The sequence below is a fragment of the Phodopus roborovskii genome, unplaced genomic scaffold (genome assembly GCF_943737965.1).
Source record: "Phodopus roborovskii unplaced genomic scaffold, PHOROB, whole genome shotgun sequence".
Lineage (NCBI taxonomy): Eukaryota > Metazoa > Chordata > Mammalia > Rodentia > Cricetidae > Phodopus > Phodopus roborovskii.
This window is the reverse complement of record NW_026125444.1, coordinates 11,479,673-11,507,669: the sequence shown is the minus strand read 5'-3', so window position 1 is coordinate 11,507,669 and position 27,997 is coordinate 11,479,673. Positions and strand designations below refer to the sequence as shown.

General features: G+C 40.2%; 1 protein-coding gene across 1 annotated transcript in view; it reads left to right on the top strand.

The window, feature by feature from the left end:
• Positions 1–287: 287 nt before the first annotated feature.
• Wasl (WASP like actin nucleation promoting factor) overlaps positions 288–27,997 on the top strand; it is a 51,747-nt gene continuing 24,037 nt past the window's right edge. Inside the window, exon 1 of the mRNA XM_051175768.1 lies at positions 288–699. Coding sequence (XP_051031725.1) covers positions 592–699 — 108 coding nt within the window. The 5' untranslated portion in view covers positions 288–591. The remainder of the gene's footprint in view (positions 700–27,997) is intronic.

Here is a 27,997-nt window from a genome sequence, read left to right as displayed (position 1 = left end):
GTCCGCTCCGCCGCTGCGCTGGACTCTGCAGCCCGGCCTCGGTCCGAGTCTGCGTCTGCGCACGCGCGAGGCAGCCCCACGGGGACGAAGACGCACAGCGGGACCCCACATCCCGGCTGAGGCGGGCGCCGGCCTCGCCGCTCCCGGAAGGGGGCGGGGCTTCGCGCGGCCACGCCCCGGAGCGCGGCAAGTGAGGTGTGTGTGTGGGGGGGTGTCCGGCCGCGCCGCGTTTCCGGCGCGCTCCCCCGCGCCCCGCGCCCCGTGGTCTCGCCCGCCCCCGCTGCCATGTTGGATTGTGCGGCAGCCGCCGCCGCCGCCGCCGCCAGAGGACCGGAGGAGTAGCGAGTTTAGCGCGGCCGCGGGAGCGCCAGGACAGCGACCATCCGGCCCGAGCCGAGCCGAGCCGAGCAGGCGGGAGCCGGCAGAGCTTCCCTGTCGGCACGCGGTCCCAGGGCCTCGGCGCACCGGAGGGGTGGCGGGATGCTGCGCCTGTGACTGCCGGCCCGCGCCCCTGTCACCCTGAGTGGGACCGAGCGCTCGCCCACCTCCCGAGGACACCAGCCCTGGACGCTCCAGCCCACCGGCGACACCATGAGCTCGGGCCAGCAGCCTCCGCGGAGAGTCACCAACGTGGGCTCCCTGCTGCTCACCCCGCAGGAGAACGAGTCGCTCTTCTCCTTCCTCGGCAAGAAATGTGTGGTCAGTGGCCGAGACCCCTGTCGCCACCCACTACGGCCCCTGGCGGGGTCGGGCTGGGTGGGGGGGGGGCTGGAGAGTAGGAGGGAGAAGGGGGCGGGCGCCGCTGGGGTCCCGCTGCGGGCCAGGCCTCCCGGGCCCTGGCGCTGCCCTCGCCCTGCTCCCCCGGTGCAGGCCGGCCGGGAGCCGCCTCCCTGAGCTACTGGAGAACAAGGGAGTGTCACCTCTGCAGGCCTGCCCAGAAGTCCAAGCCGGGGTCCGCGCCCTTGCTGCAGGTTCAAACTTTACTCTAGACCACAAGGGGATTTTCTTGGTGCATCAGTAGCTTAATCTCAGAGCAGGATCCCGGCGCTGGCTCTTCCTTGGCTTTTACTTCCTACTTCTGGATCTGGGCAGCCTCCCTTAACAATGCTAGAGGCGTTGGGAGTGAATAGATGGGGGGGGGGGGGGCAGAAGCGCATCGGATTTTCGATCCCCCCTTTAGGATTCCTCGAAAAGATGAAGTGGAGTGCAGGTTCATGGACGCCGTATCAGAGCAAGGGGCAGGAAATGCGCCTGCACCCCATTGCAAAGAAACAGGGTTTATTTCCCCCAGCGTTTGCGACTAGGCCTAGTTTCTGCTCTCCGTCCCACTGTTTTTGTTTGTTTGTTTTGTTTTGTTTTTCTCCCTTGCACTGGTAAGAGACGGTGCTGCTCTCTCCGCAGCCATGCGGAGTTTCTAGTAGTTTTTGGCCATTGGAGTCAAAAGTGATTCTGAGTTTGGTCCTGTGGGGCCAATCCCAACCCCAGATGGCGGATTGGGAGCTTGCAGTTCTGTGGGAAGGGGGAATGCGTGTTGTTGACGGAAGCTTTCATTATGTTGGCTGCAGGCCCTTCTGGGGCTGGGAAGGTTCTCCGGGTGAAGGCCTTATCTTGAGCTGACTGAGGTGACTCTTTTGAGGTGAAAGGGGGATTGTTGAAATACTGACTAGTGCCTTGCTAGCACCCGCCGATTGTGTGCCCCTGGAATCCAGGAAACACCCAAAGAAGTTACAGCTGAGTAGGAGCAGTTTATATTTTTTCCTTAGCAATGTTAGTTATGTCAAATCAGACTACACCTGCTTAAGAAGTTAAGAGTAGACAATTTCTGGAAAGTTACCAGCTTAATTGTTAACTATACGCTTAGTCTCAATATCTACTTTTGGAGGCTAAATCATCCCACTGGACTTAAGATGTAATTCTTGTTCTGAAATTTAGACTTTAAAGAACACCTAGTCTACAACCAGAAATAATAAACTGTTTAAAAAAAGAAGACGAAAGAAAGCTGGGGAGACAGCGTTAAAAACGAAGGCAGCCCTCCCGGTATATAGTATTTCTTTAGTATATGTGCTGCTGAAGCGAGCACATGGTGTATAGAATTTTAAACAAAAGAGAAAGTGGAACCCTTGGCCCCAAGTCACACAGTAATTTAGGAATGTAACTGGAACTGTATGTCTGGTCCCTTTGTACTTTCCACTACAGCGTGTTGTTTCGTGAGGATATTTTTCCCCTTAATGATTTGGTGATCAGAGTGGTGTTAAGGGAATAACTAGTTCATTTTTACATAAAACTAGTATCATTAAAATGTGAGTTTCTTAAAGCAATGTTAATTTTTGCATTTTTTTCAGCTTTTTTTTAAGATGAGCTGCCTGCAAACAGGGCAAAGGCCCCCTTTGCTGGTTTATTATATTTAGTATACAATCTACCAAAAGTAGCTTACTGTGTTCACATACCAGGCCCATGAGTTTCAGGCATGGAGGACATTGCATGTGTGTGCTAGTGTACACATTGCTCAGACCTTAACTGTAGTGTTTATCCAGGGTTTCAAGGAAATGACAGATGTGGGAGTGTATTTTGATAGACCAAGATAGCATGCCTCACTGTAAGCATAAATGGGTTGCTGAATTGGTTGCAAGTAGTCAGTGCTCAATTTCTTTACGTCATATATTATTAATCAACCTTACCTTTTGAATTGCAGTAATTTAAAACCACATTGTTGTTGCCTTCTCTTGTAAGATGAAATTGTGAAAATTAAAACTGGGAGACTTTGGTTTAATAGAGAGCAGTGTAAAATCAATATTTGGGAATAATTTTTATCAGCTTAGGTTCTCTTTTGTTTAAAACAATACTGAAAATGTATTGTCTCATAAATCAAGCAGTAAGTTTACAAGTCAGATCAAATGTAGTAAACTGATACATTCAGAGTTCTATGAAGTCAAGGCATGAAACTAGTTATATGGTGCCAGATTTTAAGCAAGTTGATATCAAGAACCAAGGTTGATGCTTGCCCTCGGGGAATTTAGTGTCTGATGAAGGAAACAACAAATAAACCGAGGAGTAAGTCAGTACTTAAGAGTAAATATGCAAGAGGTGCTTGTCACAAGCAGGATTCTAGCTTCGTAGTCAGGAAGTGTGGGTGTGAGCTCAGAATCTCCTTAGATAAGTCCCTTAACTCTGCTGTTATATATTTGCTTTTCCTACCTGTTAGAGTGCTGTCTCATAGGGTTCTTGTGTTGGTTAGGAGTGTATATAAATATCTGAAAACCTGTTACAAAAGGATGGGGAGAGTAGATAAATAAAAACTTTATAGAATGGACAATACCTTAATAATATTAACAGGTACTAACTAGGTTGATAAAGGAAGTACTTGAAAAATTTGCAGAGTTTGTTAGGGAATAGAGGTTTTGCATATATTTTCACATGTATGTGTGTTGAAATCATGGTAGAAATTATTACATTGTGTGGTTAGGTTTATAATTTGTTGATAATTACGATTACTTGATCTAAGGTAGAGCTTGACCTTTTGTTTTTATCAAGTTTCATGGGAAGATTCAAATGTGCACTACCGTTTGCAAGTAGAAGTCCATTTCTGATGGCTAATTCTAGACATGTCACATTGGTGGTAACAGGCTTTCTTTTGTCAACTTTGTATTTTGTGAGTTCAGGTTAGAACAGGTTCTTTTAGCATAGCATTTCTTTGTCTTCCAAGATGTCCAGATGTATTTCATAACCAAGAGGCAGATGCAGTTGAGGGAGCACTATTAGTGGGGAGCTACAGATCAGGTTTCACTTTGAGAGTATATTTGGGGTTAGGGAGAGGCTGTATAAAAGTGGACTGCTGGTGAGCTGGATGACAAAGGAGACGCCATAGGTGTTTATGGATGACCCTGTACAGCACTAAGGGGGACTGAATTAAAGCAGTTTGGGGTAGAGGATTCAAGTATGATGAAAAAGATGCCCAGAGTGACTAAGTCCCACTTAGAAGCAGAGGGGAGGGAATTGCAATAAAGGGAGACATTAATGGAGAGAGAAAAGTAGGTATCTCATTAGCTGGAAGTAAATCTTAGAAATCTATTGTTATGGTATAGTTTTAATAATTAGACTTCATGTCAATTAGGGTTTCTTTTAAAGTTAAATGTAATATGTGAATATGTGTTATAATTTAAGATTGGGTTAAATCCTTCTAATGCATTACCTGGAGTATTGTCTCAGACTTAAAGAGCAAGAGTTATTTATCTTTTGACAAGGTTTCTCTGTGTTTTGGCTGTCCTGGAACTTGCTCTGAGGACCAGGCTGGTCTTGAACTCATGGAGACCTGCTGAGTACTGGGATTAAAGGTGGCATTTGCCTCTGTGCCCAGCAGGATTCATTTCCCTTATTGTGAAGTTCTGTTGACTTTCAGGTAGAGTGATAAGTTAACTTGTGTAATTCTTGCTATGTGGAGTTTAAGATGTATAGTCCCAAATAAGGAAAATAAAACTTGAGAGGGAGCTGGGATTGACATGTAAAACAAGCTTCTTTCAAATATAAATAAATTAAAAACAAAACAAAAAAAAAAAAAGAAGGAATAAAAAACCCTGTAACTAATTCTATCTCACCTTTGTTCTGAATGGATTTGAAGCTGGTGTGGATTGGCCATTTTTTTCTGCCATACTCATCTATTTTGGTTTTTTGTTTTGATTTGGTTCTGTTTTGCATTGTTTTCGCTATTAGTGATTCTTAGAATTGTTTTTATTAATTAGTGTTTACATTCATTCCCTTTACTTCCTTGGCCCTCGTTTTTTATTACTCATCTTCATTAGTTAAATTGTGTTTCCTCGAGTTGTATGCAGTTCTGAGAGATGGACCTAACACCCTAGTGCTTTTCTATAATTTTCACATCTATCACAGATGAGTGAATACTTCTTGGTTGAATAGTTATAATTGCTCATTTGATTCAGACTAAGGGACCTAGTCAGCATTTCTTACTGCTTGATCAAGTTGAGAAAACTTCATATTCTTGGCAGATGTTATCTGGAACTCAGTTTTTCTTCATTAAGCAAAATGGTTTCATTCCCCTGCTAAGGTAATATAGGTGGTAGTATTGGATGTCTAACAATTGTTTTAAGTCACACCTTGTATGTAGTAGTTCTTAAATAGGTATAGAGGGAGAGATGTACTTAAAAGATACCTTCTTGAAAGTTGAATTAAGGCAGTAGTGTTAGAATGAAAGTGGGAAATGCCTCTTACCTTGAGCAGTGAGGAGAGAAACCAATAAAATTCACTGGATTTGTAATATACAATCATGAAAATGCCTTCCTCTGGTGTAGGAAGAAAGTGAGCACCAAAGTATGATGCAGTGTGGACTACGTGAGCAGAGGCGATGGGGAGAATATAGCCTACATTGTAAATCTGGTCATTTTTAGTTCTTAGAGTGGGCACATTTCTCAGCCCAAGCATCTCGATCTCTAAAAGGGTCCTACTGAAGGGTTTGAAGAATTCTGTAGTTAGATAAATCATGTAGGAATGGCTACCCCTATGAAATACTTCAGAAATTTGTAGAATCATAAGAATGTTGTTGTTGATAGTATTCAGTGTTTACATTTCCCTTTGATGGCAAAGAGATTTTGATTTAGGTAAATCAGTTCTAACAGTTTTGTTTAAAGTTTAGTTAATTATGAAGTCAATAAGGAGCTTTTGGATACACTTCTCTGAAGAGCCTCCATACTATTCTCTCATAAGCCCATCCCTGCCCACTGTTGGGTGTTTTATAAAAAATATATCATTACAAAGGTTATTCTTTATTTAGTGTAATACTACTTATTGGTTAATACCAACTTATCCAGTTTTACAATAAAATGGAAGTCTACTAGAATATACATCAGGCTTGGCTAGGACCTTCATTATCACCCATGTTAGCTGAAGCCCTGAAGAGAAGAATTCCACCTGTAGTGCTGCTGAGCTGTTTCTGTCATGAAATCAGCATTTGTAGCCTTCAGAAACAGAGTATGTATTTCCTGAGAACAGGTCTTTGTCTAGCCTCAAACCTGCAGTGTTGGTGTGGTTGGACTTTTCCTGGTCTTTTGCCTCCAGCTCCAGAGTTATGGAATTGCTGATATGTACATTCACACCCTAACATTTGGGGTGTAAAGCATGATTTATTTTGTGGGAAGAGTAAGATTCAGATGAAACATGCTTACAGTTTCTCATTTCTGTCCATATTCCACAGATTTTAAATAAATGATTTTTAATGGAAGCATGATGTTAGTCTTTTCAGTTTTAAGCAGAAAAATAATTTTAAAGAGCATATAGTTAGGCTTTATTATATGTTATTTTGTAGGTCTAGAAGTCACAGCTTTCCCCCCACATGTGATAACCTAGTATTAAGAATTCATTTCATTTTTACTGTAAAGATTCTGGGCAACACAATTCATTACATCGTTATTTACCTTTATAAAGAGTGCACTCCTATTTGTAAATGTAATTCTTATTGGCTTACTAATAACCTAAAATACTAATTCTTTAACTGTTACTAGTTACTAATTAGTAGTTGTTTGACATCTTCAACTGTATTCATAAATGCTGCATAACAAAATAAATTTCATGTTTATTGACTGTATCACTGTCAATCCTCTTAAAAGTAGTAGATGAGTTTATCATTTTAATGGTAATAAATAATAGTGAAAAAAATAAATAAAAAACTCCAACTTCACTTTTTAGTTCTGTGTTGCAAGTATGTGACACAGTGGTAACTTGCCTAGCATCATATGGCAGATTGTAAATTCTTGGGATGGCCAAAAATAGTCAGGAAAACTTACTTTAGAACATAGGATCAAGTGAAAGTTATGTAGTAAGTTTATATTTTAATTATCACAACAATTAATTCAGAATCCTAGACCCTGGGATTTCTTTATAGTAGTAATTCATTAAGACTTATTTTTAAGCCAAACTCCTGGAATCCAGCTGCAGAGAGGGAGAAGTGATTAGTAAAGGGGTCAACACCAGGCTGCAGACACCCACAGAGACAGCTGACCTGGACAAGAGGGAGCTCATGGGTCCCAGACTGATAGCTGGGAAACCAGCATAGGACTGACCCAGAATCTCTGAATGTGCATCTCAGGTAGAAGGCCTGGGCAGTCTATGGGTCCTACCCCAAACGGCTTTGACAGATTTTGATGATCCCTCCTGGAAGGCCTCACCCTCCCTGGGGAGTAGATGGGGAATGGGTGTGGGGGTTCATGGGAAGGAGAGGGAACTGGGATCAATATGTAGCTTGTTATTGAAGACTTGCTAAAGGAATCATCTCTGTAAAAGAAATGCTCACTGAAGACTTGCCAATTTGAAGCAAAGGGAACAATGAAAACAGTTTAGGAATACAAGACGCATAGGGATTGTCACAAAGCTGTTTGCTTAGTGACAGGTTAAAAGTCTTTTTGTTTACAAAGTTAAACTTTCATATTAGGGTTAAAGAAGCTAGAACTATTTATAGGCAAAGTAGTTCCAAATTAAAAATAAATCTTTGCCATAGTATTGATTGTTGACGTATAGATGGTTTCAAGGTGACTGAGAACAGCCGTCTATGCTTTGTTTGACTTGGCCGGCATTGGAGAAGGATGGCATATTACTTTTCTGGTTGCTGTGATAAAATACCTGACAAAAGCAACTTGCGCAACAGAAAGTTTACCTTGGCTAGCTAGCAGTGTGAGGTTCTGTCCCATCGTAGGAAGGTGCAGCAGTCAGAGCAGGGTTAGTAATGGTAGCAGACCTGTAAGGTAGTGGGGTTGAGGATGGGGTGCATGTGCTATTCCTTGGCTTGCTTTCTCCTTCTGCCATGTTTATTTAGTTGGGGACACCCAGTCCCTTAGATGTTAGTTACTGCTTTTTTTCCTCTTCCCCATCCTCTTAAGCCTATCTGGAAATGCCCTCACGGGTATACCCAGAATGTCTCTCCTAAATCATTCCAAATCCACTGAAGTTGACAGTGAAGATTTGCAATCATAAGTCGTTTTCCATAAGGAATTGAAGGACAAGTGATGCTTAATTTATCGAAAAAAGTAGTATTTTATATATTGTACAACTTACATTTTTTTGTGTTACTGGTATATTTCCTTGTCCATTTATACCTCATGTATTCTTGTTATTGTATTTAATGCCATCTTACCACATGATATGAAGTTACAGTTACATGTAATTTATTAGTCTGTACTGATAGCACTACTGGTGCTGTGACAGAATACCACAAACCAGGTGTCTTTAGAACAGTTTGTGTTCTCATTGTTGTAGACCTAGAAATCTAAAATCAAAGTATTAGCAGGTTTGTTCCTTTGGGAGAAACTGAGCATGACTATTTCATACCTCTCTTTAGCTTACAGCAATTTGGCAAGCCTTAAGGCTCCTTGACTGCAGTCTCTGCCTATACAAATAACATGGCATGGTGTGCTCACTCTGTGTTCTCCATTTATAAGGACACTGCATTATGGCCAGCCCTAATGACCTCCTTTTAACTTGTTAAATTTGTAAAGATCCCCATTCCAAGTAGTAGGATTACCTTCACAGGTATGAGGGTTAGGGTTTCAAGGGAGCTTTCTGGAGGGTACAATTCAGTTTAGTGCCAGTATGCATTTTGACTTTCAAAAGAAAGGTTCAGTAATGTGATAAACATTCAGATGTGTCCTTTCCAGTATGTATAAAATGAAGTTGTAAAGAAGAAAACTAGGACACAAGCATCAAAAGTACCATGTGGGTAGATAACTGCCTAACTGCCCTCCAAACAGTTGTTACAAACTACATTTTCATCAGCACTGGGTATTTAAAAAATGTCTTACTGGTGAAAGAGCCTCGTTGTTTTATTTGTAGTTTTTTGTGAAGTTGAACAGCTTCCTATCTGTTGCATGCATATTGTTCTTAGGTCATTTATTTTTCTTTTAGTGATTTGGAAGAACTGTTTATAAGTGCTAGATAATAGTTCATATCATAGTATTTTGGAAACTTGTTTACCCTTTGCCAAAATTATCTTTATGTTTGTGGTCACTGTATAAATCTTAAATTTTCCTGTGGATATTATCCTATTAACCAACCCCCCCCCCCATCTGTTTCAGAAGGTTTGTTTTCATTTGGTTCAAGGTTTGGGAGTGAGGGACTCCTGGGCACTTACAGAGTTGTTAGTGGCAGGAGAGGCTCAGGCGTCTTCGGACTGCTATTTAGAGTTGAGGAGCCTCTGGAAGGCCTGCAGGACTTCTGCTAGTACTTGAGGGTGTGCTTCTCAAACTTCCCCAGGGACAGCTGGGACTGGGCCAACCTCATCTGTAAGTGGCTCTTGCAGAAACCACAAAGATGAGAGATCCATAGAGTAGAACCCAGGACAAGAAGATCCAGAAGGCCCTGGTTCAGGTTATTATTCCCCAGGGCTGCCTCCATGGGCTCTGATTTTACTCCACTCAATCTTGAGAAAGCGTCTGTGCCTTCTGAGCAGCCCAGCTCTGGAGCTGGTTTTGCATCTTGTATAGACAGTCTTGGAGCCGTCCTTTCTTCTCAGGAGTTTAGGAAGAAGTGACCCATCCATCTAGAGCTACATTGCCTGAAAGAAATAGTTGCCTAGAAAGAAGCAGCTGGAGGGTTCGTGAAGGTTCAGAATAACCAGGTAGGTTGCTGCAGCCTCCACTTCTGATCATGAGCGATCACCAGTGTGGGAGATAATCACAAATACATGGCTGGTGGTGGCGGTTTCTGGGGCTGGCGAGAAGGTGCTGCTGAAGACATTGATTGGAAGGCAGTTGAAAGTTTAAAAGGAGGGAGTCTCCAGGTCTGTTCTGTAGAAACACTGTTGAAATAAGACAGAGCTATCTTGTTATAGCAAGTTTATAAGTTCATTAAATATATTTAATAATTGATACTTTTACCTGTTTGAAATAATACATTGAGTTTCCAGATGTACTTTAATTTTACATTCTCTTCTCTTTCTTCCTTTCTGCCTGCTGCTTGTCTAGTGCAGTTTCCATGAGTGTAGCTTTACAGCGATGATGCAGCTGGATTAGAGTGAGGCTCTTATTACCTCAGTGTTTCCTATTACTTTATTTTGTTTGTACTTCGTACCCAGTAAAACTATGCTTTTTCCGCCCATCACCACAAAATAGTTGTTTTGATTTGTAATAGCACTGGATTTAAGATTACTTAGAAGGAATTGATACACAGAGGCTTCCTTTTGGTTTCATTTGTTGTTGTTGTTGTTGTTGTTGTTGCTGTAACAAAAAGTGTTCTTAGGGAAAGGAAATGTATTTTAGCTCACAGTTTAGATTACAGACCAGCATAGCAGGGAAGTCAAGTCAGCAGATATTTAAAGCAGCTAGTCACATTAGATCCATAGTCAAAAGCAGAGAGAATTCCACTAACTGCTCAGCTTGCTTTCTCTACTCATCCTAATTCAGGGCCCAAACCCAGAGAATCAATAGTGCCACCTACTTTGAGACCATCTTCTCATACTATAACATAATTAAGATTGTCACAATAGACATGCCCACAGGCCAAACCAATCTAGATAATTCCTCATCTAGGCTCTCTTCTCAAATGATTGTAGATTGTGCCAAGTTGATAAAACTCTGAATTTCCTTTACAGTTTTGTAATTATCTTAGGCACTAGTCATTTCTTTAAGTACAAGAGTATTCCTCAGATATGCTAGTTTAAATAATATTTAAACATACACATGTGTATGAATGCTCACACTGCACTGCCAGGGTTAACAGGATTCTTCCTGGTTCTCCCTAGTATGATTAGGTTCCACATTAAGCTCTTCTCAGTAACTTTAGTCCCATCCTTTTTTGTGCATACTTTCATGTGTACATCTGTATTTGATCTAAAGATTTTGTGAAGAACAGCTGTATCTATCTTGTGTTATTATGTGGTCTTAAATGGATGAAAGGTAGGCTAGAGGAACAAATCTAACTTGTAGCCTGGCCATCAACCAACAGATAGACAGCCTGTCTTGATTGAGCTGTGTGACACCTCATCTGCCCTTTCCTAGATTGTTTTAAAGAGACTCTTCAGCATTGTATGTCTTTCACCCAGTGATTCTGGTGAAAGGTTTATTAAGATCATCTTTTAAAATAATCAGCTTTTAGTTCATTGATTGTTTTCTATTAATTTCGGTTCTGGTCTTACTATTTCCCCATAGTTAATTTGCATTTCCCAGGTTTTCATAAGGTAGCAATTATTAAACTGATTTATGGCCTATGTTCTTATTTTTAAAAAGTAAGTATGGGGCTAGAGAGCTGGTTTATCAGTTAAGAGTATTTGCTGATCTTGCAGAAGACCTGGGTTCAATTCCTAGCACCCATATGGCAGCTCATAAGTGCCTGTAATTTTAGTTTAGGGAATCCAGTGCCCTCTTCTGACTTCCCTGGGTTTCTATAAGCACATGGTACACATACATGCATTCAGGCAAATACATACAAGATAAAATAATTATTTTTTAGTAGGAATTTATTGTGACATGTTTTTTTTCTAAGTGGTGTTGAAGTGGGGTCTCACAGACTGGATACTCGTGCTGTAGTGCATCAAATAGTGTTCAGGTCAGCTTTACCCCTGCTATTCTATCTACTCATCTCTTTGACTAGTTATCAATAAGGGTGCTTCATGTAATCTTGCCTCAAACATTTTAAAACTTTATTCGATGTATAAGTACTAACAATTGTTATGTCTTGGTGAATTGGCTCTTTTGTCATTGTGAAGTGACCTCTTTTGTACCTCTTAATATTTTTCTCTAAAATCAGTCTTGTCTGCAATTAATATCACCACTGTAGCTTACTTTGTAGCTTTCTGTAGCATGGAGTTACAGTCTTTTTGCATTCTCCCGTCCTCAGTCTCTGGATAATGTGTTTCTTACAGGCATGCCAAGAGTTGTCTTTAATATCTATGGAAGAGTGGTTTGTTCCACACATATCTGTTCTACTCACTACTTTTCAGATTTTTCTGTTACTAGTTGTATTTTTAAAGGACCTGGTAATGGTGTATTTTTTCTGTAGTTTGCTAGATGTTTTTGTTTTGGGTGATTGTTGTTGTTTCTTGGGTATATGGGCTTATACTGGTTTGTCAACTTTGGAAATTTTTCAGGTTTTGTTTTTAAATGCTACCCTGCCCTGATGGACTTAATTTACATGTTTCATGGACTGCTTAAAGGTTGTCCTGTACATTACTGCTGTTCTGTTCCCCACCCCCTCATTTTATGCATAATAGCTGTTACTATGTCTGTAATAAATATTTCATCTATAGTTTCTAACTTGCCATTTCAGACATTATGTTTTTATATATGGAAGCTTAATTTGGTTCTTAGTCCATGTTTCTATAACACATCTAATGTTGTAGCTTTAATATAATCAGTGCAATGTGGTGTCCTTTACTGATTGTATCCTAAGGCTAATTTTTCTCCACTAGCTCTTAACTATGGAGCTATGGTCTTGCTTTTTTTTTTTTTTTTTTTTTTTTTTTTTTTTGTATGCTTGGGAACATTTAATTAATGTCAACTATTCTAAAGTTTAATTAGCCTTAACTTTTATTTATTTATTTGTGTGTTTATTTATTTATGTTACACATTCTCATAAACTGTGTACATTTGAGTGTCTGTACGGAGGCCAAAGGTCGCTTTGAGTCTTTCCCTGTCACTTTTTACCTTGTTTTTGCAAGGCCTCTCCCTGAACCAAGGAGCTCATTATTTCAGGTAGACTCAGCTTGTCTCCACGCCCATACTCATGGGATTAGAGGACTACAGCATACAAGTTATCTAAGTCCTGCTTCACATAACGCTGTACTGCCTCATGGTCATGGACATCACTTAAAGAGTTTTTAACACCCCCATATAAATGTGCTGCTGTCTTAGTTTCTGTTCTGTTGCTGTTTAGAGACACCATGGCCAAAGCAACATATAAAAGTGTTTCTTTGGAGGCTGGTTTATAATCTCAGAGGATAAGTCTGTGATCATCTTGGTGGGGAGCATGGCAGCAGGCAGACAGGCATGGCGCGGGAGCAGTAGCCTAGAGCTTGCATCTTAAGTTGAGACAGAGAGAGGGAGACTGAGACTCACATAGCTCTTTGAAACCTCAAAGCCTCCCTACCCCCCATCCAGTAACATACCTCCAACAAGACCACACTTTGCCCTTCAGCAAACAGCTCCAGCAGCTGGGGTTCAAGCATTGAAGTATATGAGCTTATGGGGGCCATTCTCATTCAAATTGCCCTAGCTGCCATTATTTTTGCTTACATCAAAGCTGTAATCAAAATCTGCAATCACTGAATGTTTATTTTACTAATCAAATCATTATCTTTTGTTACATCAATTAAAAATGAAAAAAAAATATGTTACATTTTTTGTACATATATGGAATTCTGTATGTCTTGGTTCCTTTTCTTTTTAAAAAATGAGTCATTATTGAAAATAATTTACAAATAAAAAATGTAATGTAGCTATATTAATATCTGTCACTACTTAAACAAGCTCTATCCATCTCAGTGTTAGTTCCTTATATCTGTGATCCGTAAGTGATTTATGTAAAATGGGTTTATTTTGGCTTACCCCATTGAGGATTAGCCTAACACTGGAGGTGAAGTATCATGGCTGCAGGGATGGTCATGTTGCATCTCAGTCAGAAAGCAGCACTGTGAATGCTACTGCTCATCTTTCTTCTCACAGGCATGCCTAGAGACATGTTTCTATGGATATATTAGTTTGTTTACATTTACTTACTTTGTGTTGGGGGATGGAAAGGGACATGGTGAGTGTGCTACAGTGGATGTGGAGGTCAGAGAACATTATAAGGAAGTCAGTTTATCCTTTCTACTATATGAGTCCCAGGGATGGAACCCAGGTCCTCAGGCTTGGCAGCAGGTGCCTTTAGTTCACTAAGTCCCAGAAAGTTGACAATCAAAATAGTGATTGAAGTGGTCCTATTATTTTTCCCTGAAGAACTTTTAACTGCTAAGTCACTATCATTGGTGGCAAGTTTCCTTAATTTGTGTTCGAAGGACAGTTTGCTGGATACAGAATTCTAGGCTCAGGAAGTTTCCCCCTAATATTATAAGTACTTCCATTATTCTTACTGTTTGATTTCTGAAGACGGTTCATTGTAATTCTTGTCCTTGTCCCGCATGAGACAACATTCTTCACTATGAACTCTTACAATTATTTGATACATATTTAAGGAACTCTAAGCTTTTGAACCTATCCAATAATCATTATATTTTCCTTTTTTATTATTTTATTTTGAGAAAAATATAGGGAACTTTGTGAGGCTATTTATTTATTTATTTATTTGATTAATTGTATTCTGACTGTAATTTCACTTGTGGCCCAAAGCTGTGCTCATAATACATGCCCAGCCAGTGGCTATTGAATTTTGCAGCCAGAACCCACTGTTGGAATATGTGGAGATCAGAATTAGTTTCATGCATGTACTTGTACATTACCATAGGGCTCATGTTAGTGTAGCATTTTAAAATGACTTTTGGTATTGTTCCATAAGCTCGCACAGCCCAACCTGTTCGTTTCTAAAAACAAGCTTCTTCACAGAGTGCTAGGAAACAGCTTAAAGTAATCCAGAAAGTTACGTAACACACAGCTGTGAGGTTTTGGAAAGGCTCTGATAGCAGTGCAGTGACTTATTTTAAAAATTACTTTTTTCTCATTAAAAGCAGTGTTCAGTATTAAAGATTTACTATTGTGATGACCATATAGTGCTTGGTAGCCCCTAGCCATTTGGCTGTTAGACACTTGAAGGATGATTAATTAACTGAGATGTTGAGTAAGATGAAATGTGCTCTGGACTTCAAGACTGAGTACAGAAAGAATGCATCATACTGTATTATTATACTTAATGCTAACTATCGCGTGGATAAATAAGAATCTGGGAAATGACAGGCTGATGGATGTTTATTCGGGGAGAAATCACTTATACCAGAAACAGATGGCTGCCAGGAGGTTCCCATCCCAAGGATGCCCCCAGATGTCCTCTCTCTGACCAGGAAGCAAGAAAGCAAGTCGGGGTCCTGGACTCAAGACCTAGTCCCCACAGGTCATGCCCGCACCTGTCCCCACGCCTCAAAGGGCATGGTCAGTGCAACAAGTGCGGGCGGGGTGAATAGCTCACTACAGCTAACATTTTAGGAATTTTGATTTTATTTAAGTAAAGTTTGCTAAAACTCATTTTGCTTACTCTATTTACATAGTGACTACTTAAACAATTGAAATCTGTTATGTCATTTCTACTAAGCAGTGCACACTTAGGTGAATAGCAAAGTCAAGATTACAGTAGTAATAACCTATGAACTCTTCTGCAGAAATAGTACTTATATTTTTGTGCAAATCTTATTAATAGATTTTGTTGTGCATCAGTTGTTAAATAAGTGACTACTCACATATGCACTTATTCTCAAATGACACACCCTGTACACTCAACCCATTCTTTTATGGACATTGCTTCATGTCACTAGCAAAAGTCATAATTAATATGTGGACCTAATGCTTCCTGGGGAAAACATCAAGTCCATATATTCAAACACAGTGCTTTTTCTGAGCATTCTTAGAGATACCTATTTTTAAAATGAAAATGAACATATGAGGTGAATATGGCAAAATACTTTCAGTCAAGTGTGTACATTTTTCTGATAAGTAAGGAGTTATGTTTCTTTTCTAAAAAGGAAAAAATCAATTAATATTTATTGTTAAAAGGAACTTCTCTTTAAATTAGTTACTTTGAAGTAGGATGTATCAAACGAAGTGGTCAGTATTCTGTGATTTGCTTTTATTCCTTTCATTTTAATAGGTTAGCTGTACAAGATGGCTGTGGTGGTACACACCTTTAATCCCAGCACTCAGTAGGCAGATCTCTGAGTTTGAGGCCACAGTGGTTTACATAGCAAGTTCCAGGATAGCCAGAGCTACATAGAAAAACCTTGTCTCCAAAGAACAAAAGCAAAAAAAAAAAAAAAAAGTAGGGTCTGGGAAGATGGCTCAGCATAAGGACTGGAGTTCAGTTTTGGATCCCCACTGTAGTTGTTTATTTTTTGTTTTAACTCTTGGGGGCCCACCACCTAGCTCCCAAATAAATACAGGGAGACTTATCCTTACTTATGAATGTCTGGGCTTAGCTTGGCTTGTTTCTAGCCAGATTTTCTAACTTAAATGAACCTATTTCTCTTTAACTTCTCTTTTGCCTGTGGGCTTTTTACCTTTCTTTATTCTATATATCTTTCTTTCCTTCTTATTCTATGGCTGTCCCCTGGGGTCGTCCTCTCTTCTTTTTCTAGCTCCTCACTCCCATCCCTAGATTTCTCCTTGTATTTATTCTGTCTACCTACGATCCCTGCCTGTTCCTCCTACCTAGTTTTGACCATTCAGCTCTTTATTAGACCAATCAAGTGTTTGAGGCAAACACAAATGTAGCATAAAAGAAAACAACATATCTTTGCATCAATAAACAAATTCCACAGCGTAAACACATGTAGCACATCTTAAACTAATATTTCACAACACCCCATTACTCACATAAAAGCTAGGGTGGCCTATCAGTAATCCCATCTCAAAGAGGGTGTGGGGGGGGAGTTGATGGGTAGGGTGTGTATGATTAGAAGTAAGGGAAGGAAGGAGCAGAAATATGTTCCCCAAGGCAAACTAGCTAGCTAGAATAGACCATGCCTCATTAAATACACTGGAAAAAGATTGAAGAAGGTACCCAATGTCAACCTCTGGTATCTATGTGTACATGTGTGCAAATGAGCACACTACACACACATGCAAAATTTTAAGATACACTTTACATAAAGTAAATGTGCAATTGTTAAATATTAAGTTTGACAAGTAATGTACTATATAACCATTACCTGTAAGCTTATGAATGTCTCGTGCTTCAAATAGTGTTTCTAGTTTTTTCTTTTTCTGTCATTATAACTTTGTTTGGCCGCATAAACCTTCTTCAGCATATTTTGATACTCATCTATGCTAATACCTAGGTTTTCATTTTTGCTCAGTAATATTTCATTGATGAATCTATTATGATATGCTTATGCTCATATATAAATTATTTATGGTTTTGAGTTGGGTTGCTTATAGTGTTTTTGACTGTTACAGAAGAGGCTGACATAATTGTTACACACTTCTGTTTCTGCACGTCTTTTGTTTCCAATGAATGCCTGAAAGAATTTCATTATCAACGGGTAGATGCGAATTTATCTTTAAAGAACTGTTAGCCAGTGGCCCTGCCAATTTAAAAATTTTAGTGACTTGGAGCTAATTTCTCTTCAACATTTGGTGTGGGCTGGGATTTGGTTGCTGGTAGTGCATGTGGAATGGTCTTAAGTAGTCTTAAGAACTACTGATGTTGAACACCCTGTCTGTCATATGGCTATTGTCCACTTGGGCATTTTGCTCTTCATTGGTTGGCTTTTCTGCTGTTTGTGATGCTTTCTGCATTCTTTGTGTATTTGAACATATGGCAACACTTAGGGATGTGCAGTTCTGGTGTCTTACCTGGGTTGTCCCAGTGGTGTCTATTAATTGGCCTGGGCAGTCTATGGGGCTGCTGGCAGTGGAACCAAGATGTATCCCTAGTGCATGAACTGGCTTTTTGGAGCTCATTCCCCATGGAGGGATACTCTCTCAGCCTGGATACACAGGGGAGGGCCTAGACCCTGCCCCAAAGGATGTGACAGACTTTGATGATTCCCCATGGGAGGATTGGTGGGAAAGGGAACTGGGATTGGTATGTAAAATAAGATTGTTTTACATTTAAACAAAACAAAATTCATCTTTTAAAAAAAATGGTATTCTGTAGAGAAGAAGTAGTTTTATTTTTATTATCATTTTTAGAAATATCCCAAAGTAAATTAAAAGCAGTGCTTTTTAAGTATGAACAGGACATAAACCTCACACTCGATACCTGGGTTTGTGTTCTCAGTTGGTGGTGCACTTGCTTAACAGGCTTGAGACCCTAGGTTCAATACCCAGCACCACAGGAAGAAAATAAAAATGACATGTTTTTCTTTTAATTCCTTTACTCCCTTTAAACACGTTTTTATCAAATATAATACCTGTTGTGTGTTTTGAACATGTATCTGTATATTATTAATAGGTAACAGGCAAGAGCAAATCATGAAGCAGAATAAACTGGAAGTAGAGTGTTTCTAGGCGGGCTATTATAATTCCTCTGGCAAAAGGAAGTATAAATTTCAGGTCTCGTTGATAAGTGATATACAACTTAGGGGAGAATGAAATTTTCTCCTAATCCCCTTTTATAAAGTAGGACCGTAGGTATTTTCAGTGTTGGTGTAGATAGAACAGTGCTCAGCATTGTGGGCTCTTTTATGAGGCGGTTTGAATGTCAGATCCACTCCCTTTTGTTGGTAATTCTATGACAGAAAGCAAATTACTAAACATCTGTTTTAATTTCCTCTTGTATGAAGTTTGCTCTTTCTAGGGCTGCTAGTTAAATACGAAGTACAAGCAAAGTTTAGCAGCATAGACAGGGAATGTAAAGGCATTTCGTTCTCATTGGTTTCTCTCAAGAGTTCAGAAGTAAAAGAATGTGTGTACTTTAGGAAGTCTTTAAGAAGTGTAGTGTTAGGTAAGGTATTTTTTAAACAAATAATGAAACTGACTTTGACTGGCTTAATCAGAAAGGAATTTACTGGTCACCAGAGAATCTCATGGAATCCAAAACAAAGCAACAGTAAATCTTCAGCAACAGCAGAAGGCTGGGATGTTCTGAACAAAACAGTAAGAATCAGCAGAACCTTCATCAGCTCCCTATGTCACTTCCCAAAACCCATTACTGCTAGAATAAGTTCCTGGGAGGTGAACTGAGTTGGCTGGAAAGAAAGAAAGGGGTGAAGGAAGCAAGCCCTTACCTTTATTCAGTGCCAATCGTGATTCTCCTACTTTGTTATTTGTTCTCAGATTAACTGTTCTTCTCTGTATCCTCCCACTCGGATTGTTTATATGGAAGTCCGACAAATTAAACATGGTTGTAATTACAATACATAGGTACCTGTCTGTGATGTCTTTTGAGGCTTGAATAATAGAGAGTTACAGAACATAGAATGGCAAATGTAGAATTGGAATACAAAGCCAGTTTAAACCATGCTGGTTAACCACATTTAAGAGTTGGAAAGACTGGCCTTCATTGTAGATGGGCCTTCCCCTGCAGAAGACAAAGCTTACTTTTGACTGGACATCCTGTGGCTACATAGCATGGTATTAAGGAACCCTCACTTTTAATTTCTAAGGATGCAGCTTAAAAGCTACTTAAAATTTTCCTAGATTGCAGGCTGTCAGAAAGATGGTCTTTTCCAAGACTAGAACCATGATGTGACTTGAGCATGTCATTAAATTCTAGAAAGCTAAAACATCCACTTGATTTAAAAGCGAAAATAGCTATGTAAAATTTAACGTTTCTTTCATATTAGTCTGCATTTGCCATCAGTTCCTCCTCTCTTTAAACACATGTACACACAGAAGGACTAGGTAGGCGGCACCTAGAACTGGTGTTTCCCCTTTATGCTTACTTAAGGCAGATACAAGTGACTTATTTTCTTTCATCCCCTGTACATTGGTTAGCATACTCTTGCCCCTTATTTCTCATCTTTCTTCACATAGCCGCCTTTATCATTATTTAAGAAGCACTTCCTTCCTTCCTTCCTCCTTCCCTCCCTCCCTCCCTCCCTCCCTTCCTTCTTTCCTCCTTCCCTCCTTCCTTTCCTGTATCCTGTTCATGGCTGGTATAGTTAACAGATTAAGCAAATACTTTTCTTTGCAATAGAGAAAATTTCCACTGTAAGGTTTAAAGACTTAAAATTGGTGTAAGGTTTTTAAATCCATAATGATTTTGCTAAAAATCTTTCTAAAATGTGTTACCCTTTATTTACCCTTACTTAAATAGAACACATAGTTCATTGAATTCATTTTAACACTTATGATAAGACTATGTTGTCTATGTAAATACTTGGCTACTATCCATTTTATGCAACATTTACTTGGTTCAAAGTCCTATTTTATTGTAAGACACAAACTATCTTATTATGGTATTTTTTGAGTGCATTCTTTTTTGACCATGATGCCCTGCCTTTTAGGGTTCTTGCTGGCCAGTTACAAACCTTGTATAAATATGTTTTATGTTATTTTGCTTCTGTAACATTTCTCATCCCTCAGAAGCCTCAATTTTAGTATTTTGTCGTTTTGATGCTGTTCTATAAAAACAAGTATTTTTGGAGCATGATTGCCAGTATTTTCTGAAGTCTAGATGTGGCTGTAAGGTGCAGGAAGCTCTTGATTGCCTTGCTCTCAGAAATGGCTAGTGTCTGTGTCCCTGGTATGAAAACCCTGGCTGGCTGTTCCAGTGGTCATTATTTTTCCCCAAATGAAATTAGTTTTGTTTCTGAGTATGTTGATTTCTCTGTGATAGCTTTTTGTCTCATCTATTTCTTAATATTTTCTACCCACTAAAAATTTAGCCTAACCTTAACCCTTCCTAGTCCCCTGGAAAGGTTCAATAAAAGGGGACCCCCCACTCCCATTGTGTTCCGTCCCTCCCTTCCTCCCTCCCCCCTTTGAGTATGCCACAAGAAAGTAGGGACAAAGGCATAGCAGAACTGCTTCTGAGAGAGGATTGCTGAGAACTGTCCTCTTTTGGTTAGGAGAGCCCACCAGGCAACTCCTGAAACCGGTCTCTGCAATGCAAAAGAGGGCAGGCTTGATTGGTGGACATTTGTTGGCAGCAGAGACTGGGTAATTCTGTGATAACAAGTCATGGTTATATCTTCAGCTGCTTGGAGTTGGTGGTAATGAAGCCTGTTTTGTGTTTAGGGAACAAATGCAGGCTGAAAACTTCCTGGTGAGGGTTTGTTCTGTTTTGCCCATTTGCAGCTGCTGTGCTCCATCCCTCCAGCAGAGTAATCAATGCAATTTAAGGAAGCTGATTGGAGGTGTTTTCTTCAGTATCTTCTTGGAACTGAGCAGGGGCAAAACAGGGCCATCGCTACCTATCATTTGTTAACTCTGCCAAGGGAACTGGGGATCTGTAAAAAAAAAAAAAAACTATAGTAGAATGCCTTCTTAGCTGGCCCAGGAAACTTAAGGGATCTGGGAATTCCATGGTGGGACTTCACAGGCTTGTCAAAGCATCATCTGGAGAAGGAACTGTTAAGTCTTGTATGATGTCCTTCCTGGGCAAGTGCTTGAATGAACAAGATCAGTGTCAGGAGTGCTGGCCAGAAGAAAAAGAACCTACAGTGCTCTAGTCTATGTGTCAGAGTCTAGAAACTGTGAGCATAGTAGAAGATTAAGAAAGACAGATGATACCTTTCTGAGTGTTGTAGGAGATTAAGAAAGATACAAATAACAAAAACTGGATGGGGATGTACTGGCTGCTTGTGTTTGCATGAATAAGGAAGCCGATTAGATAATCTTGTGGGGTTTTTCTCTAGGTGAAAAGCCTCAGAGGAATGTGATTGTGTAGTCATGTGGACCAGGAAGCTGTGGTTCCATCACATGCTGATTTTAGCTAAAAGGCAACACTTTGTCAATATCTCTGTTAGAACCAGGGAATGCCTTGCCATTCTCATATGAGGCATCGACATCCTTGACATAACAATGCTTATGTCATAAATGCTAACTCATACTGGAGTACACTCACTCCGCACACTGCAGGGTGCTGTCCTTGTTGGTTTTGATAATTTGATATAGCCTAGAATCATCTGAGATAATTGCTTAGATCAGACTGACCTGGGAGCATGTCTCTAGGGGTTGTCTTGATTGTTAATTGCTGGAGGATGTTCACTGCCCACTGCAGGCAGTAACATCTCAAGTCGGGTGGTCTATGCTATATAAGGAAGCTAGCCTGAGCCTATGAGCAAGCCTGTACGCAGTGTTTCTCCATGGTTTCTGTTCATAGTCTTGCTGGAGGTTCTGCCCTAGCTTCTTAGAGATGTGGACTGTGATCTTTTCTAAGCCAAATAAAGATTTTTCATAAGTTGCTTTGGTCATGGTGTTTGTTACAACAACAGGAATGAAACCAGAACAGGTTTAGAAAAGTGTCTGTCCTGCTGCTCACTGCACAGTGAGAACAGAGATTGACAGAGAAAAAGAAGTCAGCCCTTCTGTATAGGTTAAGAGCAGAGGACCACCCTGTTTCAGGCCTTCAGATCTCACCAGAGAAGTGCCTTGGCCACATATCCTGGGCTACTGATAGTTTTTGTTTTGCTTTGTTTTGTTTCCTGTGATAAAACACCATGACCAGAAGAAACTTAAAGAAAGAGTTTATTTTGGCCTTTGATTTCAGATGGGTGAGTCCATCATGGCAGGGAGGCACAGTGGAAAGCAGCAGAGATAGTGACTGGAACAGGGAGCTGAGAACTCACATCTTTAGCTGCATGTATGAAGCAGAGAGCAAATTAGAAGTAGGATCATGCTGTATATTCCCAAAGCCCATCAAAAGTGCTCTACTTCCTCCAACAGGGCTGAACCTCCTATCCTACCTGAACAGAGCCCCTAAACAGGGATAAGTACTCAAATACCCAAGCCTGTGGAGGATGTTCCTTCCTTAAACCACCAGACCAAGAGGGTAGGAGTGCCACTGAATGGCCGGTTAAAAGAGCCCTGGTCCCAGCCACCGGGATTATTTGTGTAACAGAGCAGCTTAGAATATAGCAGTTACTCTGGCCCCCAGCCTTGGTGGAGACCAGAGCACTCTCACCTTGGGATGCTGGCAGGCACATACAGGAGCAGGTAGCCCTGGGCTTGAGTCAGGTGAAATGTAAGAGAGTTGAGGTTACTGCTCTCCTTACTGACCACAAAATGTAGCAGGGAGTAGTGAGCCTTGAGTGCCTTTGTTCATTAGACCAGAGAAGATAAAGATGGCTTTTACTTCACTAGCAGAAGCGGCAGACAGTGGCTATAGCAGAACTTCCTGGTGTCCTGTGATTGAAGCTGATTAAATTGTCTTGTTAGGCATATGTTGGGTGTCTCTCAGTAGGACAAGTACTAATGCTTTTTGTTCTTAATATTTCTTTTAACCTTTATATAATTGCAGGCTGTGTACCTGTAGGGCCCCCATCTTCCAGGAGACGACAATCTGGTAATAAGACCTAAGCAAACAAATTGTATAATAAAGATGATGTTAGGTGTTGTGGGAGCACAGAGAACAAACCTCCCAGGCTAAACAAGGGTATGCATTTCACATTTGGGAGCACATACCTTGAGAGCAAGAGCCAGAACCTGAGACTCTTGATGGGACCTGATACAATTTCTTATATCCTAAGCTCTGTGAGAATGGGGCTGCAACATAAAATTATTTATGATTGGAAGCTAATTGTTTTCCTTTATCATTTTGCACATACTGTGTACTTACCAGACACATGGAAATTCATTTTAATAAGGACCACCAGATTGGTATTCATATATAACTCATGTATCCCCTGCACAATAAGAAGCATGCTGTAAAGAGAGGAAGGCTGTTTATCGCACTTTTGCCATTAACCTCAGCAACTACTCCTATCACAGAGCAGATGCTCTGTAGAAATGGAAACAAGAATAAAGAATATAATGTCTGTGGGTGGGGATTGCCAAGAAAACAGCTAAAGACTCGATAATAAGTGTTTTCTAACTCTTATTGTTGAAACAGAAAGGTATTTTCCCTTGAGTGTTGAACCTCTGATACAAATCAAGCATTTAAGCAGCTGCAGTGTAATCACTAAAAGTATCTTACACAAGAAGAGGAGAATCCATCCCATCCTACAGACAACCATCCGTGGCTCCTGCCTGTCCTTGTCTAGTTGATTTTGAAATCACTGGCTGCTGTTTCCCTAAGTGGGTGAGGTCACTCGGTGCCAAGAGTAATTTCATTACGTGAGCTTTGGAAAATGGAATATAGTAATTTAGCTTTTTCTTTAGATACAAAATTCTTTTTTTTTTTTTTTATGGTAGCATCTTTTTTGTCTTAAGACACATAGGTTTTGTGTTTTGGAAGTTTATACAGTTTGGAGGGACTACTCTGAAGGAAAGGTATCAAAGTTAAATATAAAGTAAGCATTTAGCATAAAAATTAGAAAAATAAAAAGCAAATTTAAAATGGAAATGAAAAAGCAAAATTAAATGGAAATAGATTATATGCTTGTTAAAATTAATGATGAAATAATACCAAACAGTTTGACTCTGGAACTCTGCAATAAGCAAATCCTCCCAGCATTACACTGCCTGCCTTTCCATTTTGTTGCCCAAACTGTTTTCAGGGAATGCATGGGAGAAGCAGTAGTAGTTACATGTTGTCAGCCTTTTTCCTTCCATGTTACCAGGATTTAAATCCTAGCTGGTAATGCTAACTAACCGTTGGTGAATTGGAAACCCACCTTCATTTCCCGAAGCTTCCAATCCAAATTGAGCATTTCCATAACCCAACAAACTTCAAGGATGAGGCAGGAAAGAGGAGGCAGAAGAGGAAAAAGATGAAAAACTTGTTTTTGACAGATGCCTTAAGCTACAGGAAAAGGGGGAGCATGGGAAGAGCACCCCGTATGTCTACCTGTGCTCTTTAGCAGTGTCTTCACCCACTGTGAAGATAGGTCCCAGAGTCTGGGTACAGTCCCCTCTCACCTGTGTCTGCAGATGACTATCCCTTTAGTGGGAAACTCAGGAGACTACAGCCATCCTTGCCATTTGTAGTCACAGTGACTGTCATAGTGGGTTCAGATAATTCTGAAAATCTGTGTAAGATGATGTGTAGTTTATGAAATTGCATTTTAGGCACTCCTGAGACTTTAGTAAGAGCTGTAACCTTTGAGTGACCTTGATCCACTCAGCATACTGCTGCCAGTATGACTTTGCAAAGTGTTTGGGGTTTTTTGTTGCTGGTTGTCTGTTGTTTTTGTTTTGTTTTACTTTGAGACAGGTTTCTTTGTGTAGTCCTGGCTGTTCTGGAACTCTGTACACCAGGGCGACCTTGAACTTAAAGAGATCCACCTGCCTCTGCCTCTCAAGTGCTGGGATTAAAGGTATCTGCTACCACCACTGCCTGGCCTATAAAGTGCTTTTTAAAGATGCCTTCCCCCACATATCTATTCTGGTAATGATAGTAAGCCCAAAAATTTTCGTGATTCACTGCCAGTTTAAAAATGCACGTCTATTATAACTAAAATGGGGGGGGGTGTTTGTCATAGATGATAGGTTCTTTAGTGTAAGCAGTTTTAACAGTCTGTCACCCACTGCACAAACAAGCCATTGTCCTGCTTTATGTCTTGAAATGTTAGGGTCCACAAGAAGGCCCACAAAAGACCACCAGTCACGTATGCAATCAGCAAGAGTTTTTATTAAAATTCCAACATGTTGGGGTGGCAAATGGCAATAAGAGAAGCCCGCAGGCTCCTTTAGAGCAAGATTGGGGGAACTCCAGGGAGCAGAGGTTAGTCTGGGGGCTGATTAGTGGGTTTAAACAAAAGGTTACAGGTTGCTATAGGAGTGGTTGGTGTCTTGTGGTTAGGGGCTTTTCAGCTGCGGGGTGGGAGAAGCTATCTTCTCTTAAGCTTGCTCAAGCCTGTGGGGTGCCCACTGATTGGTTGCAGCTTTCCCAAGGACTGCTTGCTCAGCTGTAGCTGGTTCCAGTAAACTGAACCTAAGGCCTGGTCTCTGGCAGAGCTACTAGCAGGACCTGTCATGGCCCTTGGCTGGTTCCCCAGCCCTCTCAGAAACAACAAATCGATTTCTCACCGTTTGGCAAGTAAGCTCAGGATTGATGGCATCTAGACTTTGATCTAAGGTTTTTAGCGCAATCCTGCCTTTGAGAAAAAACAGATCACAGTGTACACTTTCCAAACTTTCTTTTATTTGCTGGCGTACTTTTGGTGAAAGCAAATGATGTGGACAGTTCCAGAGTGATCAGGAAGGAAGACGGTGGGGGCTTGACTAGTGAGGCTCCAGGGGCCATTCATTACCACAACACTATCTCCAGTTAAGAATACCAAACAGTATATGGCTGATTATCACTCAGAAACATGGGGTTAAGCTGAATTTGATGTTATTAAACCTTAAAGTTTTCCCTTTGATATTTATTTCATTACCCAACCCCACAAAGGGTGCCCCAAAATGCCTTAGGCCTTCCCCACTTTATTCCCTTTAATCCGTCTGTTTTCATCTTTGGGATAAAGTAATTCTTTAGGAAATCATTCCTGTGATATGTAGGTTTCTATCTTTTCCTTGTGTTACCATTTTCCCTCTGTAACAATTACAGTGCTCTTAGACTACAGGCTTCACAAAGACCAAGTCTGCCCAGTTCATTTCTGTTCTCAGTTTCGTTTGAGTCTTGCCTCCTCCTATTCCTATTACCATCCTTCCTATGTAGTAGATACTTAATAAACATTTGCTAAGTCAATATTCTTCTTCGGTAGTTTTAAATATAGCTAATCTGCAGTGATTGAATGATTGGAGATCACTTTGCCCATTTTGTCTGCTCCCAAGTTAGTGGCTGTTTGCTTGTGGCTCCGTTTCCTTCACTTTGGGATTCTTTTGTTTTTGCTGATGTTGTCCCTCTTTTCTTCCCACCATAGCTTCAGCTTTACTTTTGTTTGTTTTTACGTCTTAAATTTACAGATTCTGTTTCTGAGATTCTGCATTGAGCAAAAGCAGTAGTTATTTTAAAACTTCTTTATTAAATTAAGATCACTTCAAAATTGTAAGAACTCAACCAAATATTTTGTTTTAACTTTTCTGCTTCTTTCTACACTGCATAGAGTAAAACGTCATTCCTAGCAATGATGAGTTTATTTCATATGGAGGTGTCAAGTGGAGTATCAGTATCAAAATCAAAACATGCAGTTTTCTAATTAAATATTTGTTTGGGAGCAGAGTATGTCTAGAATGTAAATACAGGTTTGCAAAAGTGTTTCAGGTGCTATGGGAAATTACAATATTTTACCGAGTAAGAAATCAGTATGGAAAGTTCAAGTTCGTCTATCTTGGAGTGAGATCTGTGATGTAACGAGTAGTAGGTACATAAGAAAGTTCTGGAGAAGCAGAAAGAAGAGCAGGCAGACAGTGATGGCAGCCTGCAAAGCCAGCCTTGGAGTTTGACAGTGTTTGCTGAAGGGCAATGGGAGGCAAGCCGCCTCCCTTCCCAGGGTTTACCTCCCCTTTCAGTGCTGAGCCATCTGGGGTGCACAAGGTCTGATGGTTCTGGCTTGGTAACCATCGTTGTAGTACACTTGTCTCTTGCTTATTGGGTCCATGGCCTCTATTGGTCTATAAAGAAATGGATTTCTGTTCCATAGCACTTGTCCCTGGGTGTTTTTCATTAATATCTTCTAGATTGTGAAAGACAAGAGGAATACAGAATACAGTTGATTGAGTTCAATTACTTTAAAGGAATGGCAGGAATGTTTGTACAAGCCATTGTCAATCTAATTTAAGGAATACTTGGTGGTTTATCTTATTGTCTGAAATTTATATATTAATGTTTTATGTTCAAGCTGTTTTTGCATATACTGTAGTTATTGTGAATTAATACAGAAAGGCATTATAAAATGCTGTAATGTGTCCTTTTCAACCTTTGACAGTTTAAAGTAGAAAATGGAGTGGATAAATTTATACTTAGAGCAAATTTTTGACTATTTCTGCAAATTGCTTATTGTTGGGTTTTCCTTAGTTTTGTATAGTATAGAATTGTGTGGAAAATTATAGTATAGTTAAGTTTTCATTGCATGAGCAGATGTTCTAAATTTTGTCAGTATTTAAACTTTTGTTGTTATTTTCTTTGTGTTTGCATACACATCCAGATGATGTTCCGTAGTGTTAGAATTGATGCTTCAGTAAAGGATTCTGACAGTAGATTTCAGCCTCTAGGAAGAAGATTCTTTTTTAGCTTCCTAATACTTTTTGGTACCAGATAAAATAGAAAGATTGTCAAGTGTCTTAGTATCCTATTTTGTTTGGTTGGTTTGTCTTGGTCCCCCCCCCCCCAGAAATATGTCTGGGCAACATAACATCAAAGGGCTGTAATCTCTAAA